This window comes from Acromyrmex echinatior, chromosome 9 (assembly GCF_024713525.1).
Source record: "Acromyrmex echinatior isolate Ae372 chromosome 9, ASM2471352v2, whole genome shotgun sequence".
Lineage (NCBI taxonomy): Eukaryota > Metazoa > Arthropoda > Insecta > Hymenoptera > Formicidae > Acromyrmex > Acromyrmex echinatior.
This window is the reverse complement of record NC_141860.1, coordinates 5,918,017-5,941,150: the sequence shown is the minus strand read 5'-3', so window position 1 is coordinate 5,941,150 and position 23,134 is coordinate 5,918,017. Positions and strand designations below refer to the sequence as shown.

General features: G+C 38.6%; 2 protein-coding genes across 5 annotated transcripts in view; one reads left to right on the top strand and one right to left on the bottom strand.

Moving 5' to 3' along the window:
* The window catches only part of LOC105151104 (uncharacterized), a 40,260-nt gene extending 23,900 nt beyond the window's left edge, over positions 1 to 16,360 (top strand). The window contains exons 6-11 of one of the 4 annotated variants that reach the window (XM_087409606.1): positions 1,154 to 1,236; positions 1,345 to 1,475; positions 4,260 to 4,419; positions 6,410 to 6,479; positions 9,200 to 9,440; positions 11,534 to 11,664. In XM_087409606.1, coding sequence (XP_087265732.1) covers positions 1,154 to 1,236; positions 1,345 to 1,475; positions 4,260 to 4,419; positions 6,410 to 6,479; positions 9,200 to 9,392 — 637 coding nt within the window. In that variant the 3' untranslated portion in view covers positions 9,393 to 9,440; positions 11,534 to 11,664. Of the gene's footprint in view, positions 1 to 1,153; positions 1,237 to 1,344; positions 1,476 to 2,431; positions 2,598 to 4,259; positions 4,420 to 6,409; positions 6,480 to 9,199; positions 9,441 to 11,533 lie in introns of all 4 variants that reach the window. The other 3 variants (XM_087409605.1, XM_011064636.2, XM_011064635.2) reach the window with 3 other exon arrangements.
* A 149-nt stretch (positions 16,361 to 16,509) lies between these two features.
* LOC105151137 (uncharacterized) lies at positions 16,510 to 22,537 on the bottom strand. Its single transcript, XM_011064681.2, has 4 exons — positions 21,764 to 22,537; positions 18,783 to 21,344; positions 17,849 to 18,683; positions 16,510 to 17,754 (listed from the first exon to the last, which is right to left on the bottom strand). The coding sequence occupies exons 1-4, from the start codon at positions 22,535 to 22,537 to the stop codon at positions 16,544 to 16,546; spliced, it is 5,382 nt and encodes a 1,793-aa protein (XP_011062983.2). The 3' UTR covers positions 16,510 to 16,543.
* Positions 22,538 to 23,134: the final 597 nt, after the last annotated feature.

Genomic DNA, 23,134 nt, shown 5'->3' with positions numbered 1-23,134 from the left:
CGTAAGTGTGCGCCACCGCGTACGTGCTGTTTACAACGTTGACCGGTTTACAGGGCTCCGTTTCATCATTTTACGCGCTCGCTCTAATACGACAAAGCGTGGGGATGTGAATGGAGAGTGTAAATTGTCGAGTGTCGCGGCTGGAGCTCAACCAGCTTGTCTATCTGCAATGCTGCGAATGACGAGCGTGCCGTTTTCCAGAGTTGATGAGAAGTAACGCGAGTGAGATGAGGGCCGCTGAGGGTTGATATGAAAAAGAGGATCTAAGGCCCTAATGTCATCGAAAGTGGACGGTGATTTGATTCGTTCGTTTCGTGATAATTAATCCTCGAACAATAACGCTCGGGACCGACCGAGTGAGATCGTGTGGCGTTTAGGATCGTTCCATGGATCGATTTGGATCACTTCGGCGGTCGGCCCTCGGTGAGCTTTAAGCACGAGGTAGTCCCGTATGTGGCGATGGAGCCAGCCGAGTGCCTGGAGCCGCTGAACTTGGTGATCAAAAAGGACGACACTGAAGACAGCGGGCCGACCAGGACTGTGATCGGTGTGAAGATCGCAGAGGCGTCGATCGACGAGGAGGAGAAGGACGCTGTTGTGGCTGAGGAGAGCGCGATCGAGGATAATATGGCGATACTCCAGGACGCTGTCAAGTCTGCCGAGTCCGGTGGTTTACCAACCGCGGATCACAAACTCTTGACCGCGCTCTACATGAGCAGTCTCGTGCAAATGTCGAGCTTAAGCGCCCCGCGCGGCATTGCGCCGCCGCCATACGGCGCTAGCCAGCAGCAACAGCAAAGCTTTATGCAGCTGCTGGCGATGGTGGAGGCACGACATCGCATGTGGCAGCAGATGAACTGGCCATTGCCGCAGAGCTTTCTGAGGAGCCCGCTGACGCTACCACCGACCGCGCCATCCTATTTTGACGGCGCAACAACGACGCCAACACCGACGCCACCGAACCTGTCTGACCAGCTATCCCAGAACTCCGCACCGACCTACCCCCTGTCCTGTGCGAAATCTGAACCCCTCAATTCCGAGGTTAAACAGTCCTACTTCAATAAACGGTACACAAATGTGATCAATGGGCTTTGTAGAATCAGCATTAATCGCGCCCAACAAATTCATTTTGAGTCTTACATGTGTGTTGCAGGTCAATGATAGAACAGAAAAATTCCACATCGTTACCTACGGACAATGCGAAAGCTCAGGACACGGGACAACAAAACAATCAAGGTAAGGATTTAAGGGTGTTTGAAATCACATGTGGATAATCGTAGTATTAGAGAGGCCTGACATTGTTCAAAGTGAATGATTTATTTAATCTCGTTGTTATTTCGACAGATAAAAAGAAACCCCATATAAAAAAGCCTTTGAATGCGTTTATGCTGTATATGAAGGAAATGAGGGCGAAGGTTGTGGCAGAGTGTACCTTAAAAGAGAGTGCCGCGATCAACCAAATATTGGGAAGACGAGTGAGTAAATCTTTTTACTTAGATATTTTTTACACTTAAAGTAAATTGTTCTACTTCGGAGTAGCAAATTGAATATCGTAAATTATTTTGAATAATAAAGTACTGGGTTTATATCTGGGTTAATAAAATTAATTTATTGCACTCTGATGTAAGAATAATTGAAATATGCAAATGTCAATATTTTTTCTCATCTCATAATGAAACAAGATTTTTGAAATTTTTCATATTGAAAAAAAGATAGAGAAGAGAGATATAAATTTAATTTATTTCTAAGCAAAAATTTGATTTCTAGCAATTTACTCAGTGAACTTAATTCTACGATTAAATATATATATATATATATATATCGTTATAAACGAAAAAATTTTACTTATGAATTAGATAAATTTTTATATTGAACCGGTTCGATTATTGAAATTTTTATATTAGACATCAAAAGTTTTATTATTTTGATTTTATAATATTTGAATGAGAAAAAAAGAGAAAATATTGATCGACTATTTATTAAAAATATATTCCAGACGAATTTTCATTCTGGATATACAAGTATTGCATGTATTTTTAACGCTTTTCTCGAACGAATCATCTATCGGGTTACTAATCAGAGCTAACTAACCGTACCTACTAGTATCTCAGTACAAATAGAGCATTGTAGGTGGGATCTAAGGAAATCTCAGATTCATCTTGATAGAAAGAACGCTGTGACAAAAGGGAAGGGCCGAAGGGTGGTTTTTGTGGGTCTCATGGGACGAGTCACACGAGTCAATGATAGTGACTTGTCCACTTGTCGCTAGTGATAAATAAGTTTGAGCAAGAGAGGAAGAGAGAGAGAGAGAGAGAGAGCGAAAGAGAGAAAGAAAGGGAAAGGGAGGGAGAGATAATGGGGACGGTGCACGGTGATAAGTACTGTGAGACTGTGAATCTGTGAATCTGAATTTTGGGGATATGACACGCAGTGGCACTCGCTAAGTCGGGAGGAGCAGGCGCGGTATTATGAGGCGGCCAGGCAGGAGCGCCATCTGCATCAGCAACGATATCCCGGCTGGAGTGCTAGGGATAACTACGGATATGGCAGCAAGAAGAAGAAGAGGAAGAAAGAGCGATCCGCAGATCCCACCGGAGGTACCACTTTCCAGTGCTAGAACAGCAGGCCCTTAATAATTCATAATTCATATATAATAATTGCTAGTATATACCTATACTGGTTGATTGAAACGATCAAAGTCTCTGTGCGTTTCTTTTTTCGTACGTTTCTTTTTTTGCGTTATTTATTTATTTATTTATTTATTTATTTATTTATTTATTTATTTATTTATTTATTATGGTTTTCTGGCATTCAATCTTTTTCAACGTGTGCAGGCTATATATATATATATATATTTATCGACATATATGTATATCTCTTGGATATTTTATATATGTACATATATGCATATATGTATATTTTTTCGTTTTTCGAAACTGAATTGGATTGTCTGTGGGGATTGTGGAATGTGGCACAGCAGAGAATTAAAAAAAAAAAGAAAAGTACAAAAATAAGAAACAAAAAATGGAAGAAAATTGACACGGACTCTCGCGGCATGCAATGCAATTCTTTTTTTTTTATCTGGCCAAACTCCCTAAAGCGGTATTCGTTCTCCGGAGAACAAGAAGAAATGAGACGAGACAAATAATATCACCGATGATGCGATAATGAGAGCGAGAAAACCAAAGCCTTAGGTACGGGATGTCTGGTAGAGCCTAGGGCCTGATCGTTTTTTCTCTTTTTTGTTTTTCGCTGCGACATCTGCTCACAGTTGCTTGTCTTTCAAGATGAGTCATGCTACGGCGATTTGACGAGAATTGTCCAATGACAATATCTCGCCTTCTTTGAAATTCATTTCTTCTCTTTCTTCCGTTTTCCCGTAAATATTCAATAGTATATATACCTGAAATAAACGTTTTTTTTTTGGGAAGTTGATAGTATTTTATCATAAGTCTTACATCGAAGTCTTTCCTTTATTATTTCAATGACGTGGAGAAGAATTTGAGGCAGATGGCAAACGGAAATACATACTGGAGGAACCAGCGTTTTTTTTTTAATGGAAAATGCGTTCATATTACCGAAAGGATTGAAAAACAGTGAAACCTAATTGAATCGTCTGATAACAAATTTGTAATTCTCAATCTTTCAATTGTATTTTAATAAGTATGAAATTAAATCAATAAATAAAATTTATTAGTTGGTTGAAGTGATATATTATTATTATAATATGTATAATAAGGATTGTATCTTCTAATTATTTCAAGTATATCAACTGTATATAGCGTCCACATTTTCTTCAGTGTATAGACATGCAAACATTACTCTTTCACTTTTTCATCCGCACGCGTACTCCATTAAAATTTTTTATCGTCTACTCGCTAGGTCGTATTCTCTATCAGACACCCTGTATGCCTTTAGGTTGTTAATATCGACCACATGCGACGAATAGCGGTGCGACCGAGGGGGAGGGGACAACTTAGGCTGTTCTTCTAGCACTTTAAACGGAAAGTAGGGACCCCAGTGTTACTGAAATGCTATGAGGCAACGAGATATTGCTAAAAAAAATAAAATAATAAAATAGATAACGAAAAAGTAATAAAAAAAAAATTAATTTCTAAATAGAGTTAGCTAATTTTTATGCAATTAGGGTGGCGGCAGTAGCATTAGTGAATTTTCTTTTTTCTTGATGATAAAAATATTGTTTAGTCCACACACGGTTCATGTACAATTACAAAAAGTGTTTGGTTCTCTCTCGGTAGTGGCACGCGCTAGGGCGAGAGGAACAGGCCAAGTATTATGAGTTGGCGCGACGGGAGAGACAGTTGCACATGCAGCTGTACCCTGACTGGTCTTCCCGCGCAAATACCAACCGAACTAAGAAGAGGAAGCGCAAACAAGACACAAACAGTGATCCTGGAGGTACCCACATGCCTCACTCCACACATTCTTACAATCCCCTCGTCATAAGGAAAGAGCCCCCGCCCCCTCCACCCTATTCATTATTACATATATACTATTATATTATATTATACATTCTTATATTGCTACACTATATTATGTTGCATGTTTCCTCCCCGTCTTAGGGGTTTTGGGTCGATATCTATATTATATTATATTATATATATATATATACATACATATATATATTTTATTATAACTATATTATTAAACACACACGCATATACGTCCACATATACATATATGTATATATATATAAATGTGACTCTATTATATATATATATGGTCTTTTACAATTAGTCGCGAGTACGGACGTGCACATACGCATGCGCACGTGCGTGCCTATATATCTGCATTACACATTGGCAACATGTGACACACATTATTATGCACAGGACACATGCACACATCACATACTCACGCGTGCGCGCACACACAATCGAGACAAACATCCATGCATTTTATTATTAATTACGTATACAACTTTGGGGACGCTGGCCATTTTGCATTTTTACAGGGACCTACTCCGCAATCAGACAATCCTGAGCGTTTAATTTTCTTTCAGCCTTTTTCTCTCTTTCTCTCTCTCTCTCTCTCTCTCTCTCTCTCTCTCTCTCATTCATTCATTCATTCATTCATTCATTTTCTTATTTTATAAATATTTATCTCTTATTTTTCCCTCCATTATTCTTTCTCACTATCATTCTCTTATTCTTGTACTTCGATTCTTAATTCGTACATTTATTTTTCTTTGATCGTTTCAATGTTGCCTGAATTCCTTGATTTTTATTCTAATTTTATTATTTTTGTTCTATCGTCACTTAATCGAGTCACTCAGTTTATTCTCGACCTCCACATACGAAAATTTTGTACGATAGAATGTTCACATCCATAATATTTTTAATATTTCTTTAGATATATTCCGGAATTTTTATGTTTATAATACAAGTCACGACATTTCGACCAAGTAGATCTTTGATCGTGTTTTTAAGCTGTTTTAACGTTGCATGCCATATTATTTGTTTGACAAAGATAAGCCATTCATCTAGAAAGTGACGTAAGTCTGATTTTGAAATAAATTAAATGAATTTATTTTAACGTCTTATTGAAATTTATACCATTAAAAAGTGAATTTGCATCGCTTTCAAAATAAATGATTCGCATCTTTGTCAATTTTGCGTGGATCCTTCCTCGAAGACTATCAACCTCACTGTATGAGATCGTCTGAAGTAGAAATTTACGCAAATACATTCTTGTATTTTTATTTATTTACGTCATATTTTTATGTAAAATCTGTTTTTTAATGTGTTATATTTGATATCGATAGCGTCTTCGATGAAGATCTTATGACATATTGTTTACAATCCTTTGAGGTCGTAACACCGAAATAAATTTTTGTTACGTTAATTTGAAAGAAATTTTATTCAATTTTGAAATTACATTACTTGTATAAGTACGGGTTTAAATAATCTATAATATTGAATTTTGTAAAATCTTCTCGGAAGGTTGAGAACCCGTAATGCATATTAATAATCGGTGTTCTTGGATCTCAAGGGATTAACATCGTTCTGTTACACGCATGACTAGTTGACATTCGTTGAATTCATTTGACATTCACAGAAACATAAGTACGTTTGACGCAAAAACTCGGGCACTCCATACTACGTAGATTACGTCGTTTCTGCATATTGAATCGTACACGACAATTTCGCACGGTTTATCAATATATAATAATACTTATTTATATTATATATATATATATATAAAAACATTGTTTTTTTTCTTTACCACGTGTGATCATAGATTACTCGAGTTGATTCTTCACATCTTTCTCACATGGCGATGTCAATAACTATGTCATTCTTTTGACAGAATGTACTATGTCGAATAGTAATCCCACTCGCAAACAATTCACGATCATAGCATTAATCATTACTGTTTCCCTTTCTAGGTAATAACATGAAGAAATGCCGTGCCAGGTACGGATTAGATCAACAAAGCCAATGGTGCAAACCCTGCAGGTATGTGTGCCATGTGCGAAGCTTTTTTTCGATATATCTTGTGCTTCAGTGAGAAAACAATTGTTAGATCACGCGTACGATTTTCGTAGTTCGTGTGTAAATATATACTAAATTTTACAGAAGTCAATAATTTGACAATGTCATGTTTGTCGATTAAAAAAAAAAATTTTACCTTGTCTATCAAAAAATTCAATCTAATATAGAGGATATAGTACACGAAATACTTCGTCCACTGATATCCTTAATCTCGCAAAAGAAGATCTCGGATTCTTCCGCGTAACGTCAATCCTCTGTTTCACTTAACATAACGAGTATATAATTTAACACTTTACGGTAATGACACTCGAATAGCTTACTTAAAGTATACTTTGGCGCTTTAAAAGTAACTGGATGATTCAGAAACGTCTGTAAACGTTATTTTCTACATGTACTAATAACCTTCTTCAAGATTGCTCGCGACGTATCAATCACAATTCTAGTATTCTCGATTTTCGCTATCTCGTATCGGTCTCGGACCCCGTTCCGTCATCCACATGTTATCCATATGGAATGACTTAAAGACATCACCAAATGGCATATCTCCGGAACGTATACAGAAAAAGACTTCAAATTAACCATAATGTACTCATATATATAGGCAAAAAATTTGTGTTGATACAAGTGTTTTGTGTTGATACATATTACTTTGCATTCAAATCAAGACTTGCTTAGTAAAAAAATCTTGCATTAATGCAAACTCAATCAAGATTAAAATCTTTGAAACAAGATTACAATATTTTTGTTTATACATGAGCATATTATGGTTGATTTAAGAATAATCTCTTTTTTCTGTGTGTGTATACTGAAAATAAATGATGTTATATTAACAGCATTAATATTTCGTTGAAAATAATTTTGTTAATTCACACATTCAACATTATTAATGAAATAAATATATCATGCTCTTACATTGATCAAATTTTATTTGTTTCATTAATATTATTATGAATTATTAACAAAATTATTTTCGGCACAAAAAAATCCTGTTGATATAACATCATTTTTTTCAGTGTACAAATATCGGTGCTATGCGATGCGAAACGTCATGCGCAACAGGGTCGTCTCGTGTCAAGAATAATTCATGTTTGCAATGATGGTACTCCCTTCCTATCGAATCTACAAATATAGCATAGAACGAACGAGGAAAGAAACAGAGAAAAAAAGCACAGCGCGAAGCTGCGCGCTACCATCAGAAAATGTGTCTTCCAAAGAGAAAAAAAAAAGAGAACAAAAAGAGAAAGGGATGTGAATGACCAATCTCCTCCCTAGTTACGAAGTGGGCGCACGACGCCGCCTAACGACGCTCAAACGTGTCCAACTGTACTTGGCTTGTAAATATCGGTTTCTAGAAGCACATTTTCGTAGTTTGTCGCGGTATCACGAGAGCCACCCGTTTTTTAACGTCGATTATACACTGCCTCGTTATCACGGCGTAGCCCAAATGCCCCAACTCCCGGCTGGGTTTGTGAATTTCATGGACCTCATTAAAGGGGCGAGGACGAATCCCATCGAACGGTCCTTTTTCTTTCTTTCCGTTTATTACGCGATAAGAGAAGGTGACAGTCTCGAGAGTAATCACCAGATTAAGCGCCATTTGGAGAACGTCGTAGTCTACCAACGAATCGTGCCAATCTGGCAATCTTTCGTCATTCGCGTGCATGGGAATGAATTAGAAGCGTATAAAATTCGTGTCGTAAAACGTGTTAAATTCGTGTCGTAAAGCGTATAAAATATCATCCTGTGCGATTGCATTTGGTTTGTGTTCATGCTGCCAAAATCAAAACTTATTGTCAGATATCGGGAGCACATAGTTTGTTGCACTTGGACTTGGCCGATTGCACTCTGCATTGAATGCACGTAACTTACATACCGCCTGTATAAACGTCATTGTGCTTTCGATTGGTAATGTTATCACGTATATTTAAAAAATCGTGTTAGAAGATTGTAAATGTAACGTAAATGGCAATAAAAATAGACATAAATTGTAACGCAACCACGAATATTCGTAGCGCTATCAAGTGTGCTAAAATCAATTCTAATAAACCATCGCGTCAGCGCGGATACTTGGGAGACATATTTTCTGATCAATACAACAATCGCTATATCTTCCACTGTCTTTCTTCGTTCCAGTTAAAATCCAAACTTATTCCAACGGGGCCGGCAATGCTGCTAATCACGATATCTACGTAATGCATAAATTATCATATCATTCGACTATCTTTTGTTGCCAAAATTTTATTTTCAAATATTTGGAGATGTCATTTATTATTAGCAAAAATGTTTACACATATATATATATATATATATATATATATATATATATATGTTAAATAGAAAAAATTTAGTAGCTATTTTTTTATCTCTTCTAAAATAGTGATATGAAACGATATCTGTCTGGCATCGATATCGCGTATTCCAAAATATGAAAAATTGCGTATAAAAAATTGATAATCTTGATAGTCAATCTCGATCTGGTAATCGCCGGCCTCGTTTTCGCGATTTTACTATCACAAAGAGATCTAGGGACCGAAAGTTAGAAAAGCGGTAACACGTTCGATATACGTATACACACGTGCGTGTGGGTGACGACACGATACGGTGCGAGATTGAGGTGGGATTAAGTCGACGATATGTCTTAGCGAGAGAGCGCCCCTTTAATGGCTGGTGGTTGGTTTTGGCAGCCCAGTGGAGCATGGAGCGGGGATGGGCATCCACGCGAGCATAATCCATCACGGTGTGGGAAGTAGCGCGGGGGCAGGGGTCGGGGCTGGAGGTGGTGGAGGGACGGTGGGGACAGCCGCCGCCCCGCCAAACACCAACACTGCCTCCAATGCCTCCTCGCCTCAGCAAGAACCCACTTATGTTAATCTCTAGTCAAGCCTATCGCCTCCCTTCTACTGCAACACTTCTTCTTAAACAGTGGTCAGTCCCGACTTGAAACCTACGGGCCTTCGTCGGTCCTCGCTATGGCCGGCCAGTCGCTCGAAAGATAACTCACAAATGATTTTACTGTATCTCACATAACTGGATATTAAACTTTTTTCTGAAACTTGATGAGGACATATAGCTCGTTAAATATCATTGTGAAAAGATACGAGCGAAGAGAGCCCCATAGTAAGTGGCACGACGGTGGCCCGTGATGCTCGCATTGTTTCTCATTGTTGTGGCTCTTTACAGCTTATTATTGTTATTTATTTATCCCTCTCGTTTAGTTGGAATTTACTCAGTGTTGCCCTTAGCATGGCTGATCTGTAATATATATCATATTTTATATATATACATATATGTTTATATATATATACACATGTAACAGTTATTTATTCCGATTTCTGAACGTTTGACACTTAGAAGGTTTTTATATATTTTAATTTTTTAGCATGACAGTTCGTACGATTAAGACCGGATGATTGCGGATGTGTTCTTTTCCACAATTTTTTTTTTTTTTTACTTTTAATATCTAATCATTTTTTTTCTTTTGTAATATTTTATACAATAACGTATTTTTATACGTATATAGTAACCACTTAAGGCACTTCCTTGAAAAAAATCTCGCTGGCTGAACGTGTAGAATGGAATTTAAGTTAAAATTTTGCACAATTTCGTATTATCAGATTGACTCTCGGATTGGATTGCAAACAACTGCAATTGCAGTTCTTTTAACAAGATACCTGTTGCCATGTCTATATTAGACATTTATTATTTTTATTTAAACGAAAGAAGAGACGCAAATTATTATTTCTTGTGAGAAATACATTTTTTTCAGTATAAATGCGAAGAATACGATTCTTATTACTCAAAATACTAACTACAATTATACATAACTATCGATAATATTTGAGACAAATAATATACATTGCAATCCAGCACGAGATTTTCAAATGTCCGTTCGTTGTCGCGCACTAAAACTACGAAATCTAACTCCCGTAAATTTTGTGTAATGCTTTGACATCCAAGTGTGACTGCGAGTTAATAGAAACTTCCGTCGTCCTCGGCAGCACGGCCGATGAAACTAATTGATTTAGCTGAGAGATAAATAATGAGAGCCAATGGCAGAGCGACAAAATGTCTGCGAAGCAGTTCTCGGACGAGGTCGGACAGGCTCACTTGTGAAAATTGTGCAGTAGCAAAATGCCTTTCTTCCTCTCGTCACACGGAATCTATTCTTTCGATGTCCACCTTTTACGCGACTGAAAATTTTATTTTGAATACACTTAGTCGCAATATTCCTAGTTCCATGTAACATACTGTATCCATTCAATGTATGTATGTACGTTAATTGGTTTATGACAAATTGATGCTGAAAAAAAGAGCGCGGATCCCTGTAAAATTATCGGATGATAAACGATTCGACAGATGCCCCTTGGCATTTCGATTGAGTTTTGTTTCCTTTATCACGTACAAATTTCTTACACGTTATGCTTGTTACGTCCAAGAATTTTGAGCATGGCATTTGCGAGCGAGTGATCAGTGTCGAGCAATCGAAGCATTGTCAGGCGCACAAAGATTGTTGCCTTCGGTGAGGCATTGGAACATGAGATAATTTACTAACTCGAGATGGAGAAGTTTGTGTGTCTGACTTTGCGATGATGACGTAATCGCATGTTTTTTTTTAGTTGGTAACAATTTTAGATGTAACATTTTTCATGGACACTGCGCATTTCCAACGGTGAGACTTCCACTGAATGTCGTGCTTCACGTAAAGTTTAGAGATAATTGAAGATAATTTAGAGACACACACAAGAATCGAATTAAGATTAAACGTTGTTTGAAAAAATATTACTTTGATTGGTCACATAATATCAGATTGAAGTAATCTTCTAACTATCTTTTGTACATTAAAGAATCATCGTGCTTTTAGAATATTACCAAAATATAAATAAAAATTTATATATTTATTATTTAAAGAAATTATCTCTCACAGATGGAAATTGCAGCAATCGAAAGACAACATTATATTGTATTTTCAATACACCTAAACGAGCATGTACTAATCGGTTAAATGTCGTTATTTGCAGACGTAAGAAGAAATGTATCAGATACATGGGGGAGGGAGGAGACGGCGACGGTGAAGCTGACGGTGAAGCTGAGGATGATCATTCAGAGGATAATCTGGGTAGCGTAGGAGAGGCGGGGACTCCTGAGGAGGACGAATCTTTGAGTAGTCCCGGGGGCCTATCCGCGTTGTCTAGTCTGGCGAGTCCTTCGTTGGTCTTACCATCGCCCTCAAGTCTGGCCAGTCCATGTCCGTGCCCGTGCCCGTTGACGCCCCCGATGCCGCCTCCACCTCTGTCAAACACGAACCAGCCGCCGGCGGTGACAACGACGACGACGACGACAACATCGGTGGCGGCGGCGGCGGCAGCGGCAGCGATGGCAATGGCAGGATCGGCAGTGACATCAGCGGCAATGCAACAACAGCAACCGCAACCACCTCCGCAGCCTCACCGCAACCCCGTCGGCACGAATCCTCACGACATTAACAATCCGCTCAGCGTGAACCAGCTGACCGGACAGTGTATAAAAAGCGAGCCCGCACCTTCGGGCCCTTCCAACCCGGCAATCAGTGTTACGTAGCCCCGGCCGGACCCACGTGACCGAACTGTTGCTACACGCGGTGTCATCTATAGGGTCCGTCTACGTATGCACGCGATAAGAAGGCTGGATAATGAAGAACCGACTGAAATGATGATAGAAACAAAGAAAGGAACTTGGCGAATGAGAAACCAAATAAGAATCGCTTTCGTCGTTTAGCGTTTCTTTCAGTTCCGATCTGATTTGGGGGGAGGGGGGGGGGATTTGACAGAGGCTCAAGGAGACTATAGTATTTTCGAGATGCCTGAAGGTAATTCGAGTGGTTACTTAGTCGAGTTAGATAGCAGTCTACAATCGAAGCGGTACTGTTGATGATTCGAATTTGAACATGCGGAATCATCGTGCGAATCTTCCATCACCATTATGGATTGATAACGTTACCTTCGATTATTTTCTCCTGGCCTCACTCTTATCCATTCGCCGAAATAGAGATCATCCAAAGTCGGGAATAATGATCAAGACGTTATTATACGTGTTAACGAAAGAACAGAAATAAATACTATGTGCAGAAATACTCAGGACCAAGTATTTGGTTGTAGTCACCCGCTCAGCAAAAAGACAAATGTAAGCGAGATGTAAGCGAGATGTAAGCGTGAGAGAATATATGTGCATGTATGCTTGCGAAGCTGGGGAAGAGCAAGGTGCACGTCTGATAATAATGCGACAGAGAAAGCAAGCTCATTGAAAGTGCGCGTGACGCAGCTTGTAGTCCTTGTTACGTTGTGATGCCAATGACTGAGAGTCATGTTCCTGTGCCAGCTACTATACTCTAGGAAAGTAATTATATTGCGGATAAATAGCTAAAAGCATAAAGCGGAGGAGCCGCAAGAAAAAAAAAACGAAGCGGCGCGCTCACGCGTGAGATGCGTTTTATTATCATTTGTTTATTCGACCTCACCTCACACATCAAGTGTGTGTTAAGATATCTAACTTCTATGTATATGCAATTTGTTATTTTTTTAAAAGTCTATACACACCGTGCGGGTTGATTAGCATGTAAGATCCTTTTTATCGACTCCCCATTCACTTTTTACTCGAATATTTTTTTCTTTCTCTTCCCTTTTCTTTTTCTTCCCTTATATCTTATTTTTTATAATGTTACATTGATAAATGGCGCTATACGATGGATAAGGTTCTAAAGGCAACGTGTTTCTGTAAAACTTATCAAGTAAACTTTTCCATTTGTACGGAATGTGACATATTGTTAACTACGTAGTTATTAAGTATGAATACGTATATTGATATAAATGCGTATTAATACTAATAATACGTATTATTAAACTTCGTGTTTTTATTATCTGTCGCAATCGACTTAACATCGCTCAATGTCTTCATCTTTTGATTCTTTTCTCAAATTAGATAATAATTTTAGCCGTCGATTCGCATGCTTTGTACTTTCGATTGAACAAAGACAATAATAAAAATAAAAACAACTCAATGAATGCAATTATTCTCTAGAAATATTGGAACTAGTTGCATCAGTCTCAAATAACTTGCGAGTGTCAAAAGTTTTCGGAAGATTATCCTATAACCTGTTTATTTCTCCCTCATATTTCTATTATTCTTTTTAAACATTTCTATTATTCTTTTCTACTATCTTTTCACTTTTACGTATTAACGTGAGCGTTCGATGAGTGTATAGCAATCCAATGCGACTTGAGAATTAGTTGATTTGTAATCTGTATATTTGCGCATCAGAGAAGTAAGTTTCTCTCTCAAATCGTGAAATAGAAAAATTTATCGTTGGAACAATCGCTCAATAAATGACGATTAGGAACGGATTTTAGAAAAAAAAACATTTTATGCTATCGTATAAAACATAGGTTTTACTAATGTTTTATATATTTTTCTCTCCGTTATTAACGAAGTTTTTAGCATGTGGTTTCAAACATTAGGATAATGCAGATTTTTGTTTCTAGATGCAAAACATTATAAATATTTTTATCGGGAACTTACGTTTTTTCTTATGTTTTATTATATATATATATATTGTTTATATATCGTATCTCGGTGTAACGTGCAAATGTAAAACGTACTATTTGAACAATTATATACGAAATATAAAATAATGAATATATTTTTCGTTATTTCATTACTTGTTTTTGTTGCGAAAAATCTATTAGCCGATAATCCTCTTTTTTAATTAATGTAATAAAAATTAATCGTATTGTAAAAGATTTTTCGCAATTTTGTTTCGTAAGAGAACAGCTAGTTTTTTTTTTCATTTTTATTCGACTTATCATTAAGATTTTAATCATCGCTAATTTTAAAAAAATTTTATTTTATTAATTCGATTTTTCGAAAATACATATTTACAAAAATAACAAGAACGAATCTTTTTTTGCAATAAGACATTACACAATAGTACGTTTTGTAAAAAGCTAAAAAATTCACATCATATGCGCAATTTCGAGCACACCAATTATATAATTGTGATGAGAATTGTTAATGACTGATCTCGTTTTGTTATGCGACATTTTGATGCGATTCTAGTTTTTCTTTATCGTCTACTACCAAACGGGAAAGAAATGGGCGAGAGGGGTCCTTTGTAACGATTGTTCCGTAAGCGTTTATTCAGAGAGCAGTTTCTCTTTTGTACATAAAATAAATATGTTTTATATAAGATGCATTTGTTGCGACGCATGGGCAAGTGCAATGGAGGTGCCAATGAGAGAATGAGAGTGTGAAATTGCGTGCGTTTGTGCGCCACGAAACGGAAGTAGACGTTGCACAAGGATGCACGCGAACGTCTATGACAATATCTTCCCTTATTTCCCTTCCGCAATGTGTTTCCCCTTCTTTTTTCTTTTTATATTCTTTTGTTTTTCTTTTGTTTTTTTATTTCATTAGCCGCGTTCAGCAGAAAAGCAGCTTGCAATTGTAATTCTTCAACATGGATTAGTTCTTGTTCTTAGCTTCTTATTAGGTCTACATACGTAATCAATAATATTAAACAATTTTGCAACAGTTTTTGCGATTGCTTTTTCTGCTGAACTCAGCCATAGACTGGAATCATCCGGTGTCTGTATAGCGAACATGGCGAAAACCGCTGTAGAAACGCATCGTCGAGTATAGCAGCGAACTAAACGTGCCATAACAACGTCATGCCAATATTATCCATATAATACATATTGTTTTTGACATTATAATCCATTCCTAATTCCGTCGTGGAGCGTCAGCCACTGACGCGAATTTGCCCTTTTCTCCCTCCTTCCCTCTTCACTCGATCCGCCGTTCTCTCTCCCTTCCTACCTGCCTTCTTCGTTTGTCGATCGAACTCTTTAAACAGACTGAAAATGGCATTTAGTAGGAACCTTTTCGCGAATGACGATCTGTATATTACGCGATCGCGAACAAAGCGAAATATTTTAGCAGTACTCGAACGAAAGAGAAACGTAGACTCTCGCGCGTACAGGATGTTCGATCGAGGAACTGAAGTACCTATCGAATAAGTACGGGGCAAGGACAACCAGCAACGTCTCACGAGAGACGAGTGCGGAAAGAAAGGAGGTAGCAGTGGACATTTAGCGACAGATATAGCCAATACGTGAAAACGAGACTCTTCAAGTTTCACGCGAGACATTTGAGTATCGCTGTACATGAAGAGAGTGACGTGAGTGGGACCGATTTCTTCCTGATGAGCGATTTGATTTAGTCGCAAAGGAAGCGATACTCCCTCATAGATCATCTCAAACCCGCTCGCTACTTCCTTTCTCGCTCTGCTAGGAACGACGAGGCGACGTCGTCTAGGATTCGGTGGCGAACTGCTCGGGGACGTGAAAGTGTCCCGGTTTAACCGGGTATAAAGAGAACGTATTCCCTGGGATGCAGAATGCGATTCTCGGAGTGCGAGCAAACTCGCTCGATACGGCCTACAGTCCGCTCGAGAAGAGAGAGTATCGAGATTTGCTCGCGAGTCGCAGATGACGACCCCCCTTCCTCCGGTGACGAGGGTGACCAAGCTCGTGCCGATCGAGTCGGGAGTTCGGAGCTAGTGTCTCGCTTCAAAGGAATGATTGTACCATATTGTAAAGTATCAATCGACAGTTCTCAACTGCGTTGTACAGTGTTTTCTAAGTATCTAGGCTGATAGCGCGCGTGTAATTGAGGAAAAGGAACATTGTATTTATACTAATAAGCGATCTGTATCATTCATTCTCGTATAGCCTGTAATCCTACTCATGTAGATGCTAAAAGTGATTTGTGTCATAAAGAAACCCTATAAATAAAATTAGCACTTTGAGAACGTTGTCGACCGCGTGTACAAATTTTTTCTCTCACTTCCATTTATCTTCTGTTGACTTCGTTTAAGGATTGTGAAATATTTTCTGAAATTCTGAAAATTTTACATAGATGCATGGCACCTTGAGATTCGTATCGTTGTGTAGCTACTTGGCGAGTAAAGAAAAATAAAACGTACAACCGAATATTTATTAATGTTTAGGTGAACAAATGTCTTTCGTGGTTGAAAAAAAATGCAAGCTCAATATGTTAATCGCGTTCAGAGTATATATATTCGGTTGCTTCGAATTGCAATTGTCCACGAATATCTTTGCCATCCTTGCGATACTGTTACACTTGAACATACATGCGGCGCCGTCGTAGGCAGATCTACCCCGATTGTTTCTCGAGCACGGGTCGAACATATAGAATTTACCGTAATGCTGCATCACAGCCATTGTCAGATTGGTTGTATGCAATATTCCGGCGCAGTTCGCGCGGAAGAACATGGCGAGCGCCTCGGAGAGATCGAAGACATGAAGTATCCCGGCGGTGGTATGATTATGAACGTGAATGGTGACCCTCAAATCACCCACGATGAACACGGTGAGCAACTCACTAGGTGAGAGATTCCTGGCGCCCGGTCGAGCGGCTCGGGCGCTCTCCAAGTACAGCGAATCACCGTACTTGAGTACGGTATCAATTAGCTCGGAAGTCCACGTGGATGGCACGTGCAGCAACCCCACTACGACGGCGACCGCCGCAATTGCCGTACTCTGCAAACCCCTGTTTCTCAGACTGAAGGTACGATGATTCATGTGCAGGCTGCCATGCAGAATGCTCAGTTCGTCGTCCACGATAATGTACTCATTCAGCGGCTCCACATTCAACGTAACTGTCTTTTTGGGACAGATAATTGGAACGAGTGGCGCGATACGATCTAAATATGGTTGGAAACCACCTGGACACGGCAATGTCTCAATTATGACGTTCCTTATGATCACTCGACAGATCTCGAAAGTCCCATATCTCTCACGAGGATCAATGTTTGCAAAGATTGTATCGTATAAAGGTTCCAGACAAGCAAACCACATTATACACGAAGTTCCGTTGGAATCTGGCAGACCCTGATCGTTTCTAGCTCTAGGATCGTACATGAAGTAAACACCCAGATCTTTCCAAATAGCTATCATACCGCGATCAGTTATTAGAATACCAGCACGATTATCTTCAAAAAATGTCCGCAAACCTTCCTCCAATAAAATTGAAGAAGGTAGTTCTCGCCGAGTCGTTCTCTTCTTGAGTTCTTCGTCAATCTTTTCTTTCGTCTCTTCTTGCTTTTTATCTTCCGAGACGGAAGGTTCAATCGCCACCAGACCGATTACGGTATTAGGCTCGATGTCAGCAGTCAAAACATTGACACCTGGGAAAATATAAATTCCGAAATTTGCTCAGAATTGTTTTCAAAGAAAAACAGCGAAAAAAGGAAACAAACAAGATATGACAAACATACATACCCACATAGAATACTCTGATAATGTCCTTCGGTTTCAATCTCGATTCAGGTTTGATCTTTCTTGTCTCCTGATGAACGTTACTACCGATTGCCAAAATCTCGTCCATAGTCTTCTTCGTCCAGGTGATGGGACTCTTGACGATTGACATACCGAGCGCAACGACACAATTTGCCGCCGTCTGTCGACCGCGTAACGTCTCGGGAAAGATCTTGTCGCCTTGATGATAGCTTCCACGCAAGATAGCACGCGCCTCGCCCCGTAATTTTCTGTAAGCGTTCAAAGGAGGCAGGTTCGCTGGTCGAATCGCCGGACTAGGATCAAGTTTCCAAAGTGGCGGTTTAGTCCAGTCCAGCACGTCGATCGCAGTAATCTGATAATCGTCTTCAGTTCCCAAATAGCGTAGAAGATAATCTACGAGGAGACTTGTGTCCTTGAATCTAATTAATCGCGGTACCGTTGACACGATTTCTTTCGTATCCGTAGTAATGGACTGATTGGGTATTAGAACATAATACGCGTCATCGGCCTTCCATATGGCTAAATTTTTATTTCCTCGTATAGTCAATACGCCAGCTTCGTATTTGTCGAAGAAATTGTTGATTCCGCTTCGTAAATCTTGAATCTTAGGAGCTTGCCCGGTAAGACTACCCGCTTGAACACAATCCTTGATTGTTAAAGCGATACGCCGAGAAGACAGGAAAAACTCATTGATGATTTCGTTCACTAAGAGTACCGAGCCATTACCGAGTCTCTCAACGCTCTTTGAATGTAGTTTGTCGCCAGTAACGATAACTTGATCGAGAATTGACGGTGTCCACTGTCTCGGTTGGTAGACCTTTATTAATTTTCCATGTTAGTTATCTTTGCGCACTTGAGTTATACATGAAAATTAAGTAAAATTAATTAAGCTGATTATATAAAGAAAAAAAGGAACCTTGGAAAAGATGATAGCCATCGCAGCGATGGCCGCACTTTGTTTGCCACGATTTGCCTCGTCGAACCTCTCGTCTGTCATAGTGACGTTACCGTCGATGCTCCAGACACCGTCTGCGAGTTTGGGAAAATGATGCCACAGATCTTCACCGGAAGTGGTCTTCTTCACGCGTTCGGCTTGGGCCACTCGCGTCTCGTACACATTGTCGATTGAGATGGTGTCGATGACGAAGTCGACATCCCGTACAACTGTTCGAATAACGTCAATTAACGAGGGGATATCAGTGAACCACATCACTGCTGCAGCTCCATCCTCATCTACAGGTTCGCCTTGAGCGTTTCTACCCCTAGGATCCATCGTGAAGAACACTCCGCCTTCTCTCCAAATCGGCATTATTACGTCATCCTGACGAAACACTCCCATCGAGTTTTCCTCAAAAAATGCTTCGAGTAAGCTTATTACATCAGTCATGCTTCCGGTGACAGATCCTTCTTCCAATCCAATTGACATTCGATTGACTCCTATGATAAAGTCTTCTGTGATTTCCACAGGAAGAAGATAATTTCTGGGAGTTTCCTCTTCAGCCTCTTCAGGTAGATTTATCAAATTGTCATTGGCGAGTTTATCGCCAATTTTCAAGATATCGTCTACAAGTTCACTGTACCATAAATGAGGATTGTAAAGTTTTGTCATAGCCAAGGTTGTCAAAGCGTTAGCAGCTTGCTGTTTATCTCTCGTTATTCGTTTGAAGGCCAATTCATTTCTTTGATCGATGGTACCCAAAAGTAAAGCGCCAGTCTCGCCCAAATTCGAATAGTTGTTCAAATTCGGCATAATCGGTATTAGTTTATCTTCTTCAATCTCCTCATCCGTCATAAGTGGGCCAATAGACACATTCTTTAATTCGTGTATCATGAAATCGTTCTCGCCTTCAGTGTACTCCGCATTCTTTTTAATGAGATCTGCTAACGCTGAGAGGTCCAAAGATCGCACCAAGCAGGCAGAATCTGTTTCGTCTTTCTCCGCTGACAATTGACCTAATTTATTACGAGGATTTGGATCGAAGTAGTAATAAAATATCTCTTTTTTATCCTTGTCCTTTGTCTCTTCTTCGTCTTTCCATACTGCCACTGAGAGTCCCTTCGTCTCGACTATTCCATAATTTTTGTCCTCAAAGAATTGATTTAAGCCTTTTTCCAAGTTTGGTATTTTAGAATCATCTGATGCTGATAGATCACCGACAACTGCCGAATCATTGATATCAATAATTACTTTTTGATTTTTGAAATATAAATTTTTCTTCAGATCTCGGACAAGAAGCAATTTTTCAGCTTCTTCTTCCATTGTGATAGGCTTAGTCCAATTGTAATAAGCGTCGCCTTCCCTGATCACTTCATTGATGGTTTCATTACTCCATTTTGCTGCTGGCGTTTCCGTCGCGCTAACCAAAGCCACAACTGGCATAGCGAGACCTTGAACTCCTTGGTTTTCTTCTTCAAATAACTCATCCATGTTGGATATTTCACCTCGTAACACCCACGTCTTTCCTGCTATACCGGGTTGAAACTCGTTCCAAGCTCGAGTGCCAGGCACATCATCCACAATCGTAACATGTCGAATAGTGAACCGATCGTTCTTTCTCGTAGGATCAACATTCTTCAAGAACAGTGCAGTCAAGGAGTCTAAGTCTGGAAATCGAATCACGCAACAATTTCCTATTTCCTTTTTGTCTTTCTGTATAATTTCCTCCTTCTTTTCTGCAACAGTTTTCTCTTCTCTTATCCTAATCCCAGTGGCATCACAATATCGAGGATCGAATAAATAGTAACAATCATCCTGGCTCCAGATTGCCACCGCCATTGAAGTCGTTTCGATCACACCTTCCTCGTTTAGCAGAAAAAACTCTTCTAGTGCCTGTTTCAGATTCAAAACTGACGGCACCTTCGAGGTAATCGTACCGGTCACGGTAATCAGATCGACATCTATCACTAGTTCACGATTTTCTATTTGGAATTTGATATTATTTAAATCGGCCGCTGTCATCATCTTTATTATTGGCTTGTCGGATTTAACTTTAGCATACAATAAGTCACCCATCATCAGGATTTCATCCAACGTCGATCTTACCCATGTCTTCACCGGATGCACTTTCTTCATAGCAATAGCCATCACGCAATTTGCTACGTTTTGTCCACCTTTGCCTTTGTATATTTCCTCGTCTTCATGGGTTAGACCATGAAGAATCGCTATTTTGTCGGGTAATTCCGTAAACGTGGATGGCACGTTTACTCGCATGTCATCATATGAATATTCTGTGTCAAAATTGTTTCGATTCACCAACAACTCTGTAGCAAAATAGCGATCGATGCTATAATTTGAAATATTGATTGATAGCGGTTCTTTTCGTATCTTTGCGAACAATTTTTCTTCCTTGCGCACAGGCTTTGTGCAGTCCACTTTGTGATCATCAATGTCAATAGGATTAATGGATCGTAATACGCTCTTCCGAACTATAGGTGGACCACTAACATTGGATAAACGGTCAACGACTCCATGACCGACCTATAAATTTCTACTTTCATTTATATGTATAATTATGTAAGTATTTTTTTATATATAAATATATATTATTTATATACATCATTCTTTTTATCTTGATATAAATAAATAGTATATATGGACTTTCTCTTTACAATGTACTTGTGCAATAATAATGAATTTTATTCTCACAAGTAACATTTCATAGAAAAAAATAAGCTTCCTCTCCTCCTCCCCCTCTCCTTCCCTTTCTCCCTCTCTCCCTCCCCCCTCCCCCCTCGGAAAAAATGTTATATTAAATGGACATATTTTTAATATATAATTATATTTAATATATAATTATATTTAATCTTGCATAATTATATACAACTATACATATGAAACATTTTTTCCCAGATCACTATATTATTATACTATTGTTATCGCTATTCTACTGCTATTACCTCTGTAGCACGCAACAAGGTGACTTTGACGATACAATATCGAGAGTCATAACGCCAATTTAGGTTCTTCAACAAATGATCATGCAAGTCAGTTATGTACTTGAACCTCATAAGGCAAGCTGTGCCACCAGGACAATGTAGACCGGTCTCATCGCATGCAGCTGGATTGTAGCAAAGGAAACCGGCATTTCCAGACTGACGCCACACAGCAACGGAACTACCCTGAGCAGTGATTACTCCAGAATCGTTATTTTTGAGAAAATTTTGGAGACCTTCAGCAAAATCCGAACAGCCAGCTGACTCGCTAAAGAGATTGCCGTGGGTACCGTTTTTTTCGATATCAACCCAAATTTTATAGAAACCAATATCGAATTCATTGTGTATAAGATTGGTCCTCATATATTCATCGTCTTTTAACTTGTTCCTCCTCAAGCTTATACGGAACAAGTTGTCACCATATTCGAGTACTTGATCAATATGATTGCTCGTCCACTCTTTGGGTTCAAACAGGCGACCATAAACGATGGCCACTATCGCGCACGGTGCTGCTTGTCGTCCTCGACTTTTATACTTGAACCGGCGATCACTCATCGCACGAGAACCTCGAAGAATAAATGAACACGGTGTTAGAACTCGAAAGCGATGCCATAGTTTTCTAATATTATTACGAAGTGAAAATTTTTTTCCTTTGATTTGTCCTGCATCACCCTCGCCGATACTACCACAATTCTTCATACCTTCTGATTTTAGTGATTCTAATTTACTTTTCGACATTTTTCTTGAGATGTCAAATAATCCGAATATGTATACGTATTTGTCTATAAAAAATTAATAAAGAAATTAATTTAAAAAATTTACAGAGATATATGTATTTACAGGCATATATATTTTTTATAATTCAATAAAATTTAGTATTTTAATAATTTACATAAGTTAGTACTTACTTAACCCATGATAAAAATTAATGAATGAAAATGATATTAAATTATATTTTTGTTTCGCGTTTTTAACAATATAAAAATTACTGTGTTGCTTGCAGAATTTTGCTTTGGAATTGTTTCACTTGTAGATTTACGATTTAGATGATTAAATAAGCTTTACGCAAAGAAAGACATCTGTCAAAAGATTAATTTGAAACCGAAACAAAAGGTATCGATTAAACAAGCCTATATAATTTTCGATACAATAATTGTATATATGTCTCGAGAAGTCAACATCAAAAATTATATTTAAAATATAAAAAAGAATTTATAATTTATATCGATTTAAAAGGTAAAGAACATACAGGGATGATCCGAGTAAAGTATACTTAAAACTTTATTACGTCAACATATGAAAATTGTAATAAATATTTTATAAATACAGAAGTAC

What these genes read in the sequence shown, in the direction of transcription:
- LOC105151137 (XM_011064681.2), bottom strand. Translation starts at nt 22,537, where the DNA reads ATGTCGAAAAGTAAATTAGAATCACTAAAATCAGAAGGTATGAAGAAT. An exon ending in CCTTGTTGCGTGCTACAGAG is followed by an intron (nt 21,345 to 21,763) that starts GTAATAGCAGTA and finishes AGAAATTTATAG; the next exon opens with GTCGGTCATGGAGTCGTTGA. An exon ending in TATCAGAGTATTCTATGTGG is followed by an intron (nt 17,755 to 17,848) that starts GTATGTATGTTT and finishes ATATTTTCCCAG; the next exon opens with GTGTCAATGTTTTGACTGCT.